At 35.0% G+C, this 14,620-nt stretch overlaps 2 protein-coding genes across 3 annotated transcripts in view; one reads left to right on the forward strand and one right to left on the reverse strand.

Moving 5' to 3' along the window:
* LOC119639598 (ubiquitin-conjugating enzyme E2 G1) overlaps nucleotides 1–2,019 on the forward strand; it is a 4,586-nt gene extending 2,567 nt beyond the window's left edge. For both annotated transcript variants that reach the window (XM_038037077.1, XM_038037076.1), the window contains exons 2-3: nucleotides 1,093–1,195; nucleotides 1,403–2,019. In XM_038037077.1, coding sequence (XP_037893005.1) covers nucleotides 1,093–1,195; nucleotides 1,403–1,760 — 461 coding nt within the window. In that variant the 3' untranslated portion in view covers nucleotides 1,761–2,019. The remainder of the gene's footprint in view (nucleotides 1–1,092; nucleotides 1,196–1,402) is intronic.
* Nucleotides 2,020–4,304: 2,285 nt separating this feature from the next.
* LOC119639448 lies at nucleotides 4,305–8,368 on the reverse strand. The gene is made up of 5 exons (XM_038036832.1): nucleotides 8,241–8,368; nucleotides 5,142–5,355; nucleotides 4,928–5,080; nucleotides 4,631–4,782; nucleotides 4,305–4,577 (listed from the first exon to the last, which is right to left on the reverse strand). The coding sequence occupies exons 1-5, from the start codon at nucleotides 8,321–8,323 to the stop codon at nucleotides 4,343–4,345; spliced, it is 837 nt and encodes a 278-aa protein (XP_037892760.1). The 5' UTR covers nucleotides 8,324–8,368; the 3' UTR covers nucleotides 4,305–4,342.
* Between the last annotated feature and the right edge of the window lie 6,252 nt (nucleotides 8,369–14,620).

The raw sequence follows: 14,620 nt of genomic DNA on the forward strand, positions 1-14,620 counted from the left end.
ACGAGTTTTTTCTTTATGCATTTAGTTGCACTAGTTTTTCCGAAACTCTTGCAATTATTTGCTTATCTTTTTTGATCTTTAGATTACCTTTGATACTTCACATCTGCATATATATGGAAAATCACTTGATCTGCGGATCAGGGATTATTGAAACTTCCAAATAAAAAAAAAAAAAACATTGATATTAATTGCAGTTAGTTTGAAAATTGAAAAAATTGAAAAGAATAAAGTGAAAAAAAGCAAGAAAATTTCAAATAGTTATTGTAAATAACTTATGGGCGTATGACAGACATCGACATAAAAGTATATGTAAACACTCTTTCTGCAAGAAAGCAAAAATAGATTCCGCGACTCAGCTAACTGACTCACTCAAAGAGGCCCACAATTTCTAGACTAGATCCGGTTTCAAACTAATCCCCGCTTTCGTTAGGATTCCAAGATGCATTTGTTCTTCTTTTTCTTCTTTTGGGAGTCAGCAAATTAACACCAGACGTTTCACCGAGTTGAGCATAAAAAAATTGATTATGAACACTCTTTGTCTGTACCTTAATAAAATTGGCGGTTAGCTTAATCGTAGATGCATATATAAGATTATCTATTAGAAGAATATTTTATTTTTATTACGAACGAAGTGTTGTGATTTGGCAACAACACAAAAGTTATTTCAACGAGCATAGAAGAAGAAGGAAAAACTAGTCTAATCTTTTCATTAAACAAAGACATGAAGCAAATCAGTTCCTTCGATATGAGAAAAATGTGCGCAGGAAGTGTGAGATGGCTTCCTTCAAATTTATTACAATTCACGTTGAAAAGACATTCTTATGCTTTCTTTCGATAAGAAAGATTTTTGCTTTTGCATTCTGGGCTCATTTTCTTGACATTAAGGACTTACGCAGAATTCGTAGAATGCGATTGCGATACAATGTATTTTCGTTCTAATAGTAAGCTCATTTTTGTGCTTCTTCCTACTTCTTGCCTTGATCGTGTCTTAAATGAAGCCGATTGATTTTATTCATGTTACATTTCAATTCATTTTTAAAAATTATACTCAATAAGTAATTTTTTTTTTTTCACATTTTTTTCCTTTTTCAGAATTAAACAAGAATCCAGTTGAGGGATTTTCAGCTGGTTTAATTGATGAAAATGACATTTTTAGATGGGAAGTACTTATTATTGGCCCTCCGGATACACTTTAGTAAGTTGGATGTATTACCTATAATTATCATTAACTAACTGCACTGTGTTCAATTGTAAACAGAAAATCGTAAGTTAAAAATGTTCACAAAAAAATAAAATAAAAAAAATAATAAATAATTAAAAGAAAACTTTGATTCTCCAATGTTTGCAATTTGAAGTGGTGCAGTAGCAAAACAAAAGATTTCATACTTATTCACATTTACAGTGAAGGTGGATTTTTTAAGGCTCATTTGTACTTCCCAAAAGAATATCCACTGCGTCCACCTCGAATGAAGTTTGTTACAGAAATATGGCATCCCAATATTGAGAAAAACGGTGATGTTTGTATTTCTATACTACATGAACCCGGAGACGACAAATGGGGCTATGAGAAGGCCTCCGAACGTTGGCTGCCCGTGCATACGGTGGAAACAATTTTGATATCAGTGATATCAATGTTGGCAGATCCAAATGACGAATCGCCAGCAAATGTTGACGCTGCTAAGGAATGGAGAGAATCTTATCCTGAATTTAAAAGGAAAGTGGCACGTTGCGTAAGAAAGAGTCAGGAAGAATGCTCGTAGAAGTCGTCACCTCTCGTATTTGTATATTTATATTAACGATTTGATACATATAACAAACATAAAAGCCAACTGAGAAAAAAATACAGCCGTGTGATTTCCTTTCCGTATTCAACTTCGATTTTGCTAAAATGAAAAGATAATATTACGAATAAGAAAATATTTCAATGCCTTATTACATAGTTTTCTCTAAATCGCCAAGATGTCCTCGTCTCCCTCATCATTTTATTTATTCCTTTATTCGCAAAAAGAAAAAAAAAAACAGTCGACATCAACAAAGAAGTCAACAACCAAAGTGGACAAGTTTGCTTTCGGGCCGTTTGGGGCCGACAACAATAAGCAAGCGTTCGTTCAATTTATTTGAACGAACATTATGTAAGAGCCGCCTCTATCTACAATAAATTCAAAAATCAATGAAATTTTTCATCTCTGAAATGTCTATTTAAATCATGTTACTGCTGCCTATGAATATATTGAATAATATAAACAAAGCATTTAATAAATACTACCAATCGTCAAAACAAGTGCTTTAGAATATATGAATACAACCCTCCCCCACCCTATCATCAACACACACGCACATGCACACGCACACGCACAACACGAACACACACCGTCATATTCAAAAAGATTTATAAATAAATAAATATATGTTATAATGTACGTTTAAGATTCCTAATCAACGACAGGCGCAAAGCGAGCTCACTAGTTTCCGCAATCTTTTTCTTCCTGTTTCCTGTTCCAACATTTTGTATTTCAAATTGGTAAAGATTCGTAGAAAGTGTTTTTTTTATTTTGAAAAATTTCCCTATTCTTGTAAATCCACACCCCCGTACCATATTGGAATAGTAAATTCAAAAAAATTTCAATTCATTTGAGAAAAATCTGATCTTTTATCCTTTTTTATAATACGTTACTTTTAACTGAAAATTTCAAAAGATAGTGGAAATATTAAAATCGATTTTAGAGTTGTGTACATTTTTCTCTTTCTCACTTTCTAGTGCCTAAATTTTGACATCAATGTTAGGCTTAAATTCTCCAATTCTTTAATTCGCTCCTAATAATTTGCAAAAAACCGTAAACTGGTGCTCTCGTAAATGATAGCCATTCGTCAAAGATGCCACGAGAACAGGATTCGCTTCCTTTCCCAACTTGCAAACCGTACAACTTGGAATTTTAATAAAAACTTCAATTTTAACGGAACGTATTTAAGAAGGCAACATTTCCTAAAGAGTGCTTACAATTACATTGCGTTGATTTGAATTGATTGCAAGTTGATTATATGGTGAAGCTTCTTCCACTATTGTGAATGATAAATAACAGGCAGGAAAATGAAGAGTCGTAAAAAAAACAACCTTAAATCTATGACTTTTACTAAAAAAGCGAACAAAGTAGAATGAAACGACTGCACAAACAATTTTTCTTTTGCAAGGTTTGCAGATGTAATTTCATTATCGAATGTTGACACACGGAAAATTAATTAAATATAAGCTGACAAGCGCGAGTTATTTACTCACAAATATGCCTTATGCTGATGCATCTCCATGTTTCAAAAAAACAAGCAGATTTATGGTCTATACGCTCGCTTGAAATTTAAATCCTTTAAAGAAGCGAAAGTTTGTAACCGCTAATCCGATCAACGCGTCATCAAATTATTTGTGCATTCTGTTCAGTGTCAAAGGGAAGCTTTTAATAAAAATTTCCGGAAATGTAATTCCATTATAAATACCAACAATGGTAGTAAGATAAACGTCATATGCACCCAACCGCCTATTTGTTAAGGCAAGCCATTTCTGAGCTACCATAATGGACTCTAATATTTATCTGTCGTCTTGCCACCTCGTGGGTATGCATCTCACAAAATCGCTTAAGGAAGTATACGCGGCGAAACTTGGGAATATGGTCCGCAAATTTAAAAAATTGTGTAAGATGAAAAACTAAATATTTTCCAAAAAAGGGATAGTGATAAAAATTTAAGTGAAAGTTAGGAATAAAAACTAATTTCGCAGCAATTCATTGCTTCTTATTAACAATCGCTTATTACGTGTAGATGTGTCTGATATATCCAGCACAACTTTCGCATTTGGATCAAATGCAGCATTTCTTTGATTATTATGGGCTCAGTTGGCTTTTTTTGTTGCTATAAAGTCTGCTACTAGTAGTTGGACATACAGCGACCGACTTCTGATCGCGGTATCTCCCCAATTGTACTTTTTGCTGTATATGCCAGCGTGTTTATGCCAGGGTAAGAAATAACAAACTTTTTTCTAGGGAGCTCGTTAAGCTCATGCGGGAGGAAAGAAATTGTCTTACAGCCAAAAATTTGAAGAGTAAATTTGGAGATTATTTTTAATGAATTTTTGAACCACTTCCTGAGCACATTATTTGCCTTTGCTTGTGAAACCTAACCAGAATTCGAGTGCACCCCTCGGCGTACTGTAAACAAAGTAAATGTATTCTCAATAAAAAAGAAAAATATTAAAAAGTAACTATATATTTCCAATCCAACATAATAATCTATATAATGATAGTGCTATTTACCGTACTCCGAGGATATAAATAGAGAATAAAGTATTTACGTTTACTTATTGCGTATGATTTTGGTTGCCTGTTAAACCTCCAAGAACTTGTTTAACAAATTTTTGAAGCTCCAATGGATCACCATTATTAAAGTCGTCCATAACCATTTGCATTTGTTCTTTTAAATTGTCAGATATAGATGTCGTAATGCTCTCTTTAAAGAGCTTAGTTAATGGCGTCAAAATAAATCCTGACAAATCTCGAATAAATCGGGCTTCATTTAACTGAACTTGAATATTACTGAAAATAGAAACGTAGTTAAATTTCTTACAAATAAAGTATAACAAGTGTACCGAAAGTTTACGACGCGGAAATCATAAACGACTATTTTCAGACTTTTGACATCGATTCCCAGATCCATGTAGACAAGAGTATCTTCTAATGAGCCTATTACTTTGCCATGCCCTTCGAGAGCCAGCAGTTTTAGCAAAAATTCATATTCGAACTAAAAGCGCAAAAAGAGAAGAAAAAGAAAGCTGTACTCTCGTTAAAGCACGCATGAGTGCCTCGAACCTAGCTAAGTAATGAACGGAGCAATAACTGTTTACGAGAATGAAAGTCGTTGATAATCGATGATAATATTTTTATACCTGTAAATTTCTCACATTCAAATAGAATCGCACCAGAAACGATCCGTTCTCATAAGTCATATAAGCGGGACCATGTCGATGTATACCTGCCAGGTTGTAGGCAATGCCGTTTGTTAAATAGATTCCGGTGTTGTAAGTAAGGACTAAGGGCGTCTGAAATTATAACAATGAATGTGATGTGACTAATTAGCGCTGACAAAGGAAAACTACATACCACAGAGATATTTTCCATTATATCGGGCAATAATAAATGTTCCACTCGCATTTTTTTCAAATGCTGCAATACTAATGGAACAACAGTATCCACTTCCTCATTGATGATTGACCACTTAACATCATCTTGATCGTTATCTCTTCTCTTTCTTACATAAATTGATCCTCGAGGGTGAACGTTAACATAGTTCATTATCGAAGAAGAATCAAGTTTACTGTCAATGGAATAAAAAATAAAATTTTTCTTTGATGTTTTTCCTTCAATTCCTACTTGGCATTGGGCGTGAAAATATCAAAAATCAGTCCATAAATAGGAAATGTTTTTTTTTTTTGTTTAAACACACAACAAACACCTAGTGAAAGTATTTAGTATACCTTAATGTAGCCGATTTGATATGAAAACATCTAATTAGTCAAAATTGAACAAAGTATACAGCCATGGACAAGTAAATAGCACCGTATTCGTCTAAATAGAAATTAACACAAGCGTTTAATTGAAGTACTAAGAAAAATTCAAAGGATTACTTCTGCTTTCCCTTGCGTTATATATATTTTCTTTTTAGTTGTTGTTGTAGGCAAATCTAAAAATGTTAATACATCATCCGGACCACTTTTAAATAGCTTCAGGGGTAATGGTCACTTGCTTGAAATTTTGACACGTTCCGCTCGAAGATTGATGTCAACTAAAAATAATCATACGGATGCATGGATAGACGTTGCATCTTTATTCCACTCTGCGACCTTATTGAGTGATATGTTATATAGAAAATATATGATACACAGATGACATTCTCCTTTTCTTTGATTTGGTTTCAAAATCCGAATGTGAAAAATGCCTTTTTATACCCATCATCTTTATCCTAAAAAAAAAAAAAATAAAAAGGAAAAATAGCGAATTTTCACCCTCTATAATATTGGGTGGAAGCGGCTGATTCCACCCAGAGAGGCGGAAAGCAAAAGTGTTCACTAGTTTTGCTGCATAGCCGTGTTTGCGTTGCAGACGTGGCCTTTGACTGGTTTGGGTCATTTTCAAATTCTTTTGCAAATTTGTGGACCACATACATTTGCGAGCGAGAGCGGACAGATGGCCGAATTCCGAATTTGAAACTGGCAGAAAATTTATATCCCTTATGGGGTTTTCGAAGCTTGCTTCTGCGTGTGGCAAACGTTTCGACAGCATGAATATGCAGTACGCATGCCAAACGTGTTTTGAATTTAGGATTAGGTAAAAATCATTTAACTTCTTTTCCAGGTACAGTGAAAAAAGACTTTCCATTGGTGAACACAGCAGCAGAAAAAGTTTCATATCAGAGCGATAATCACTCAGCTGAAAGTCAAATTTCGCCTTTGTATTCGTCGTCGTTGTTTTTCCACTCTTAGCTTCTTTGCCCTATCTCTAAATTGGAAGAGACTGCTGAAAGTGCTTTGCGACCGTGCATACCTACTTAATAGGTGCGATTAATTAGGATTAAGAGGTAAACGTTTTTTTATACCCCTCACCGAACGAGGAGGCGTATATTGATTTCATGAAAACATTTTTAGCACATAGAAGGAAACTTCATAGATCATTTAAAGTAAATATATTCTTGCGTGCTTAAGCGTGTCCGTCTGGCTGTCTGGCTGTGCTGTGTAATGCCTGTGCAAATTATTCTCCAGATGGCAAAAATGCGACCATTAGCTTCAGATCTGGTACAAAGATTGGAACTTCTTTCAAATCGGTCAAAGGGCATGGTCATAGTACAACATAACCTGACACTACCTCTGTTTTCAAGAATAAAAAAATATGGTTGTTTGCTTGTTACTTGCAAACGACAGCAGATAGCACGATACAAATCGGGTGGTCTTAGGAACATTGAAATGTCGTTCTTTTGTCAAAGCGTCTACATCACTTAGAAAGAAGCTTCAGAGACTGTAAAGAGTGCCTGTATTATTGAGCACCAGTAAGCGATGATTAGTGTAAAAGACTAGAACGCGGCTAAGTATAATTTTTTTACCTATTTTGTTTATTACTCAATGACCTATATATATAATCTATGTTCCCATTGTGTAATTATGTATTGAATTATTATAAAATTTAATAAAAGTATTTCTCAGTGTGAAAAAAATGTTTAGACAGCTTAAAATGCGTCGCTGCAGTTAACAAAATGCTATGCTATGCGAACTATCCGTGTACCGAGCACTACACGTATGGGCAAACATCGGTTCGAGGGATGAAATTTCAAATAATTGGATTTGTTCACCAATGTCAATGCTGCAACAGGATTGTGTCTTCACTTTCACCACTGGCTGAGCTGTGCAGGTATTGAATATGAAATGTGTTCAAGTATTATTTCTTGATCATTGGGCCATAAAAGAAACGATTCGTAAGCATAGTTGGAGGCAAAGCTGGAAACAGATGAAAATTTAAAAGAGCTCTTCAAACAACTACCAGCGAATTGCATCCTAATTGTGATGTAATAAAAAATTAGGAACGCTCCCAATTTAATCCGTCGCATTGAAATTCGCTTAGTATGTTTGTTGTGCTCATTACGTTACATACATAAGTTTATTATATATTTTAACTTTCATCTTTTCGTTAATCCGTTCAATTTGTGCTGGCATCTGCCGTGATTTGAAAATGAAGATTTTTCACTTTGATGAGAACAGTTGCCCATCCCTGATGTGGTAGATCAAATCATTTACTAATTTCTATGGAATTTATTTTTCTTATGATGTGCGTTGAATTTTAATGGATATAAGGCTTAGATTGCTGCACACTACATTACGCAGCTTTAGATGCTTCTTCTTTACAGTTTTATGCAACCGAATGAGAGAGAGAGAAGAATGTAAGTGACGGTAATTATAAGCAACTCTGCCGGTAATTAGCTTTTTATATATTAGTCATTCAAAGTCAAAAGTTTGATACTTTTTCACTTATAGCTTACTAACAAGGATGAATGCGTATAATAGAAATTTTATTCACACACACTAACACATATACACACACACATACACACACACATACAAAACGTAAAATATGTTTTCTCATTTACCCGCCACCACGATTTGCGTTGCATTAAAATATTCAAATATGCAATTGTGCGTATACGTACGTACTTACCTTGAGTCTGAGTCTAATAATAAACCAGTACTCGATTTTGAGACACAAAAAAGAAATACTGCGAAAATTTGATTTAACAACATTGTCGTGCACTTGAACCTTCTAAAGCAGTTAATATCAACTTACGGAATAAAAATGTAATGTACATATGACTTTATTCATAATCACAAATCAAATTTAAAGTCCAGTAGTTTCTCATTCACCTGATGACTTCACTGTAAAGACGTCACAAACGTGAATGAGTGTAAAGTGAATTAATTGTGATGACCATAACTGTCCAACTGCGTAATATGCATAAAAATTAATTCCATTTATTCTAACATTTTTTCTTGATGTTAGAGGTACGACCGTAAGCATAGACTCTGCGTAATCGAACAAAAAATCCTGAATGATATATATTTTCGCAATAAGAAAAACAATAACTATTATGAATATTGGCATAGAGCCCAAAGGAATGTATTTTCTTTCAATCCACATCCACAGTTTCGCCCGAAACTGTACAGATCATGCGATAATAAATAAATCTCTATACATGCCGCTGTTAATAAATAAACTTACAAATTAGACTTTGCTTAAATATACTACTACACGTGTGCATATGTGCATGCAGAATGTCGTCAACTTTTGTGAGATATTTTTTTTATTAGTTGATTATATTTCTCAGCTGGTGTTCAAGCAAAGAATGCGAAATATAAGGAGGAGGGCGGTCGGTGCACTTGAATTACATGTCGATGGTGTACACTCTATTACGTGTAGTGTTTCTATCGAATGTCCAAGGGCACATTCATTTTGACTTTTGGTGAGCAGCAGCAGCCATATTTATCCTTACCGTTCATCCATTTCGCATATCAATTTTGCGCCATTGCCACCGCTAGTGAAGTCTCTTTTATGTCTTTTTTAGATTGTTCATCTAATTTTTGATCTTTCATTGTTTTCTGTATATTAAGAGCACATTTAATGTACAACAAACAATTGGCAAGCAACTGATTTAGGTTACATATCATATCACGTTTTTTGACGGCGATCTTTGATCTTTTCTCTCACGAGAGAAAAACACTTTTACTCTTTTTATAGTAGTTGATTGACGATGAAACAGCATTCGTACATCTTTGTATCCTTTTGTGCAATCTATCCACGCGTTATGAAAGAATCACGAGAAAATCTTATACATCAGTGTACAAAGGTTTGCTTAGGTGGATGTACATTTTAAATGCATTAGGTTGTCTGGAAATTTCTTGCCTTTTTTCATTATAAAATAAAATAATTATTTTTATATAAGGAATAAACTTTATTAATTCATATATTTTTCAATTTAATCAAACATAAGCTGCCACGTTTCAGGCAATTTCATCATCCCCTCCTCGTAAAAGTTCTGATCTTTTATAGCAAACAAATTTTCTACCCTGTCATCCAGATAGAGAATTTTGCAGAGAACGAAAGAGATGAGAATCGGATGGCGCAATGGCATGGCATGGCATGGCATGGCACATTCGACACCAGAGCTCAATTCTTTCATAGCATGATATCATGGAATTTACTTAATTCACGATATTAAGTAGAATTTGAAGTTTGAAATTTTGTTTGATAAATTTCACAATAAACACGACACATAGAGCAAGTGAGTAGTGTCCACTATTAAAGTTTCCGTAGCGTAGAAAATGTAATCTACGAGCACTCGAACAAATCATGTATGTGAATGTGTGTAATACTCATTAATTATAATTATGATTTAAATCACTGAAGAATGAATGGATCACTTCCCTCATGTTTTGTACATGGTAAGGAGAACATATACATTGCATTGTAAATATAAGCAGTGAAGGAAAAAGAAAACAAGTGCTCGTATACATACTTTTGGATATAGTCAAAAAAAAAAAAACCTGGCAGTAACGTCAACTAGTTATGTAGTCTGTGATCACTTACCTCTGGCTGCTATAACACAATTGAAAGGCTGAGCGTGCTGAGACGCCTTCTTTTATAGTCGCGGCCACCATCATTGTCCCATTACATGAATGCTTTGACTTGTATGTGTGTTGCCATGATATTCCTCTGTACCTATTCTTACGTATACTACCTTAGGTCTGGTCGAACATATTTGCTTGCGTCCACTAATACTACCTTAAGTACTGACTCGTATGATCTTATCGCTAGTGCTGGCTTAGCTACTAAATCGTATGACTTTATAAATCGTTAAGCCTGTCTTCATATGATATGTACAATGCGTAATTTTATAAACTCCCTTTTTTTCTATTACCATGTTTGCTTGTATGTATATTTTTATGTTTGTCTGATTGTTCGTATGATTTTAGAAACCGTTGAGCATGTCTTCACGTGATATGCATCATATCAACATGCATGATGTTATAAGCTCTCTTATTTTTTCCTATCGCGCGATCGTTGTTTGTATGTTTTCAAAATCACATCCATAATTGTCCGAAATTGTTGCTTTTCATTTCATTTCACGCAATATTTTGCTTGTCTTGTTTAAATTCTGAGAGAAAGTACACTATCAACAAGCATAAACACGTACGCAATCGGTTTGAAATCAAAGCGATAGCAACTCTGGCGATTCCTTAGATTATGGAGTAGACTTGCAGCCAGCAAGCATATGAATGGGAAAACTCATCCAACTACTAGTGGTCGAACGCATACAGTGAAATTATAGCGCTCTGAAACTTTGCTGTCTTTGTTGTGAACGAGGTTAGTTCTCCAAATTCCATGTTGTACGATCTAAATGAAGCCGCATTTAGTCTCATAAATCGGTATATATTCGTGTGCACATTACCGACATGAATCATATAATCGAAGCAACGCTGCATATGGTGATCCGAATAATATGTATGACGCTTTTGGTAGTGTGTGGCATTACAATTATTAAAGTTCATGCGTTAAATAAGAAAATTTATAATTTTCCTTATTTACTATTCATTATTATGTGTAATTATAAGCGTATTTTAATTTTTTCTTTTACAAATTTTAAAATGAACTTTGGTTCGACAAATCATTTATTATTAATAAATTTAAGCTGATTTGGAATAAAGGCAAACTGCACCGGCCTAATGTTGCTGGTAGATACAACGCATTGCTGATTACGTTAAGTGCTTAATATCTTTTAAGTTAAATTCGCACCCTTGAGAGTGTGTCAGGAATTTGGACTTTACTCATAAAATTAGAGAAAAACTGTCTTAAACGAAAAAGCTTTTTACAAAGCTACAACAACTTATTTTCCTCAATAGATAGCTCTTTCCGAGCATGGAACTCTCCGTTTCGACGTTTAGTCTCTCTTCAAACGCCAAATGTCACAAGTTACCTCTACTTATGTCGAGCAAATCCTTCGAATACAATACGTGTATTGTCTCCTTTTTTTGATGTTCTTTCAAGTCCTCTTAACTGCGGGCATTCTATTTTCGTTTGTTACCAAGGGATTCTGGTCGATTGTCGACAGCGTAATTATTATTTGGCCGATGAAGCGTCGAAAATTTTTATTCATTTTTATTATTTCAAAGAGGATAGACGGTTTTAAATATTTTATTTCATTACAGTATTAATGCCTTATATTATTGGTGGTAGAAGCGTCAGACATTGATTCTGAGTTGATCTAAACTGTTCAATCTTGGGTTCTTGTATTCAACAGACAGGACGCAGGTTTGGAAATGTTTTTACGAAATGCTGTGCACCGACATATTTTCACCTAAGGACGAGTGCTATTAAAAATGGTCCGAATCGGACATGCCTTTCTTTTATTGCCCCTACGAAGCCAGCGTTTTTACTTGCTTTTTGCCTGCAAACATTTGCATTCAAATTATTTGAATTTTTTTTTAGTTTCGAATATTATTCATTCATATATGCATAATTATATTGGAAATGCATATTATGTCTAATTAATACCGTTTCGTCAAACAAACGCGATTTTAATAATTATCGTACGATTCCCGTTAATACTTTTCTATTATATGTGAAAGTAAATAAATTTTAAATAATTTTAATTAATTCGGTTTAAATAATATATAAAGGGCGTCTAATTCCCGCTGAATTCAATTGAAAGTGATCAAGAGTCGCGACCGGTTTAAGTTTTGAAACGACTGCATGATCGTTTGAAATCTCTCCACATTGCTCTATTGAAATATACGTGAATAACACACTGACAACACTGCAAACATGCCACATCTCAAGGATAAAGTAACCGTTCAAGTGAAAAGTAAAGACAAAAAATTTTCCCGTATATATCCAGAAACAGATGGAGATGAAATTGTCATTTCGGGAATGTCCGGAAAGTTCCCCAGCTGTGAGAACGTTGCTGAACTCAAATATAAACTGTATAACAAGGTATGTACTCTTCAACTGCATATACTCTTAAACGTTTTCCAATTGAATTTCAAAAGGCCGTACAAGGCCACTGACTTTCTCGAGGAAAACATCTCTTAGCAGGAGAAAGTATTTCTAGTTTACGCGTACAGGTCATCCATATGAAGAATACGAATCAACAATTTCTCAAAAGTTTTAGACCCTTAAATATTTCAAACTACAATGTTAGATTCTGAATGGGCTTAGTGTTGTCCGTTGGTTCGCTTATATGTTTTCTTGTAAATGAGATTTTTAGCAGTAAAAGGATTAAAAGACTTTCTAAGATATCTGAAACTGTGGCAAAGTTTTACTATGCGTTTTCAATATCATTTAAAAACTTTTTTTTCTTGTTAAATTTTTTTGAAGATTGATATGATAGATGATGATGAACGACGTTGGCGGCATTTTCATCCTGAGATTCCTAAACGGAGTGGAAAAATTGATGGTTTAGAGAAATTTGATGCAGCGTTTTTTGGAGTACATTTTAAACAATGCCATACAATGGATCCTCAAGCACGAATATTGATTGAAGCTGCTTATGAGTCTGTTATTGACGCCGGTATAAATCCAAAAAGCTTACGTGGGACTAGGACGGGAGTTTTCGTAGGAGCTTGCATCTCCGAATCTGAAAAGACCTGGTTCTATGAAAGAGCGTCATCTGGGGGTTTCGGCATAACGGGCTGCAGTCGTGCCATGTTGCCAAACCGCATTTCATACAGTTTGGGTTTACAAGGGCCCTCATATTTATTGGATACAGCTTGTTCTAGTTCAATGTATGCTTTAGACAATGCCTTTACCGCTTTTCGCAACGGTGAAATAGATGCAGCTATTATTGGTGGCGTAAATTTATGTTTGCATCCATTTGTAACATTGCAATTTGTTCGGTATGTAAGAATAATTTATGAAGATATATTGAAAATTGCAAGGTCCCATTGTCTATTGCAGACTTGGTGTGCTGGCTGTTGATGGCTACTGTAGACCTTTTGATGAAAATGCTTCTGGCTACACCCGTGCTGAAACTGTTAGTTGCTTATTTTTGCAGCGCAAACGTGATGCTAAGCGCGTGTATGCCAGCGTTCTGTATTCCAAGACGAATTGTGATGGTTATAAGCCAGAAGGAGTAACCTATCCTTCCGGAAAATTGCAGGAGAGATTGCTGAAAGAGTTTTATCAGGATACTGACGTGTTTCCAGATAATATAGGTTACATGGAAGCTCACAGTACTGGTACAAAAGTTGGCGATCCGGAAGAATGTCGAGCAATTGATAACGCCCTTTGTAGTCAACGTTCCACACCTCTATTGGTAGGGTCCGTCAAATCGAATTTAGGCCATACGGAAGCGGGTGCTGGCGTGTGTTCATTGATTAAGGCCTGCTTTGCATTTGAAACAGGGAAAATTGCACCTAATATTAATTTTACGAAGGTAAAATCAGAAATACCCGCTTTAGCGGAAGGACGTATGATAGTTGTAAGCGATATAACGAATTTGGAAAAACCGTACATTGGTGTCAATTCATTTGGCTTCGGAGGTGCTAACGCTCATGCTTTATTAAAGGCTTTTGATAAAACTAAAATTAACCAAGGGATTCCTGACGACGATATTCCCCGTTTAATTACCTGGGCTGGACGTACTGAAGAATCCGTCAATGTCGTTTTAGATTCAATCGAAGGGAAGCCTCTAGATGCCGAATTTATTAGCCTATTACACAACATACAAAATGAAGATGTGACAGGATTGGTGTTTCGAGGTTATGGAATTTTCGCGAAGGATGGAAACACGTCCGCCAAATGTCTTGCTAGACAAGTTGATCACTACTCTGGAATTAAAAGACCGATTGTATGGGTATTCAGTGGAATGGGATCTCAGTGGACAGAAATGGGATCATCTTTAATGACTATTCCTCAATTTCGAGAATCTATTGAACGTTGTCAGAAGGTCCTAGAATCGAAAGGCCTCAATTTAATCGAAATCCTCACTTCAAGTGATGTAACGATATTTGATAATATTTTGCATTCCTTTGTTGGGATTGCTGCCA

Source organism: Glossina fuscipes, unplaced genomic scaffold, assembly GCF_014805625.2.
Source record: "Glossina fuscipes isolate IAEA_lab_2018 unplaced genomic scaffold, Yale_Gfus_2 112, whole genome shotgun sequence".
Taxonomy (NCBI): Eukaryota; Metazoa; Arthropoda; class Insecta; order Diptera; family Glossinidae; genus Glossina; species Glossina fuscipes.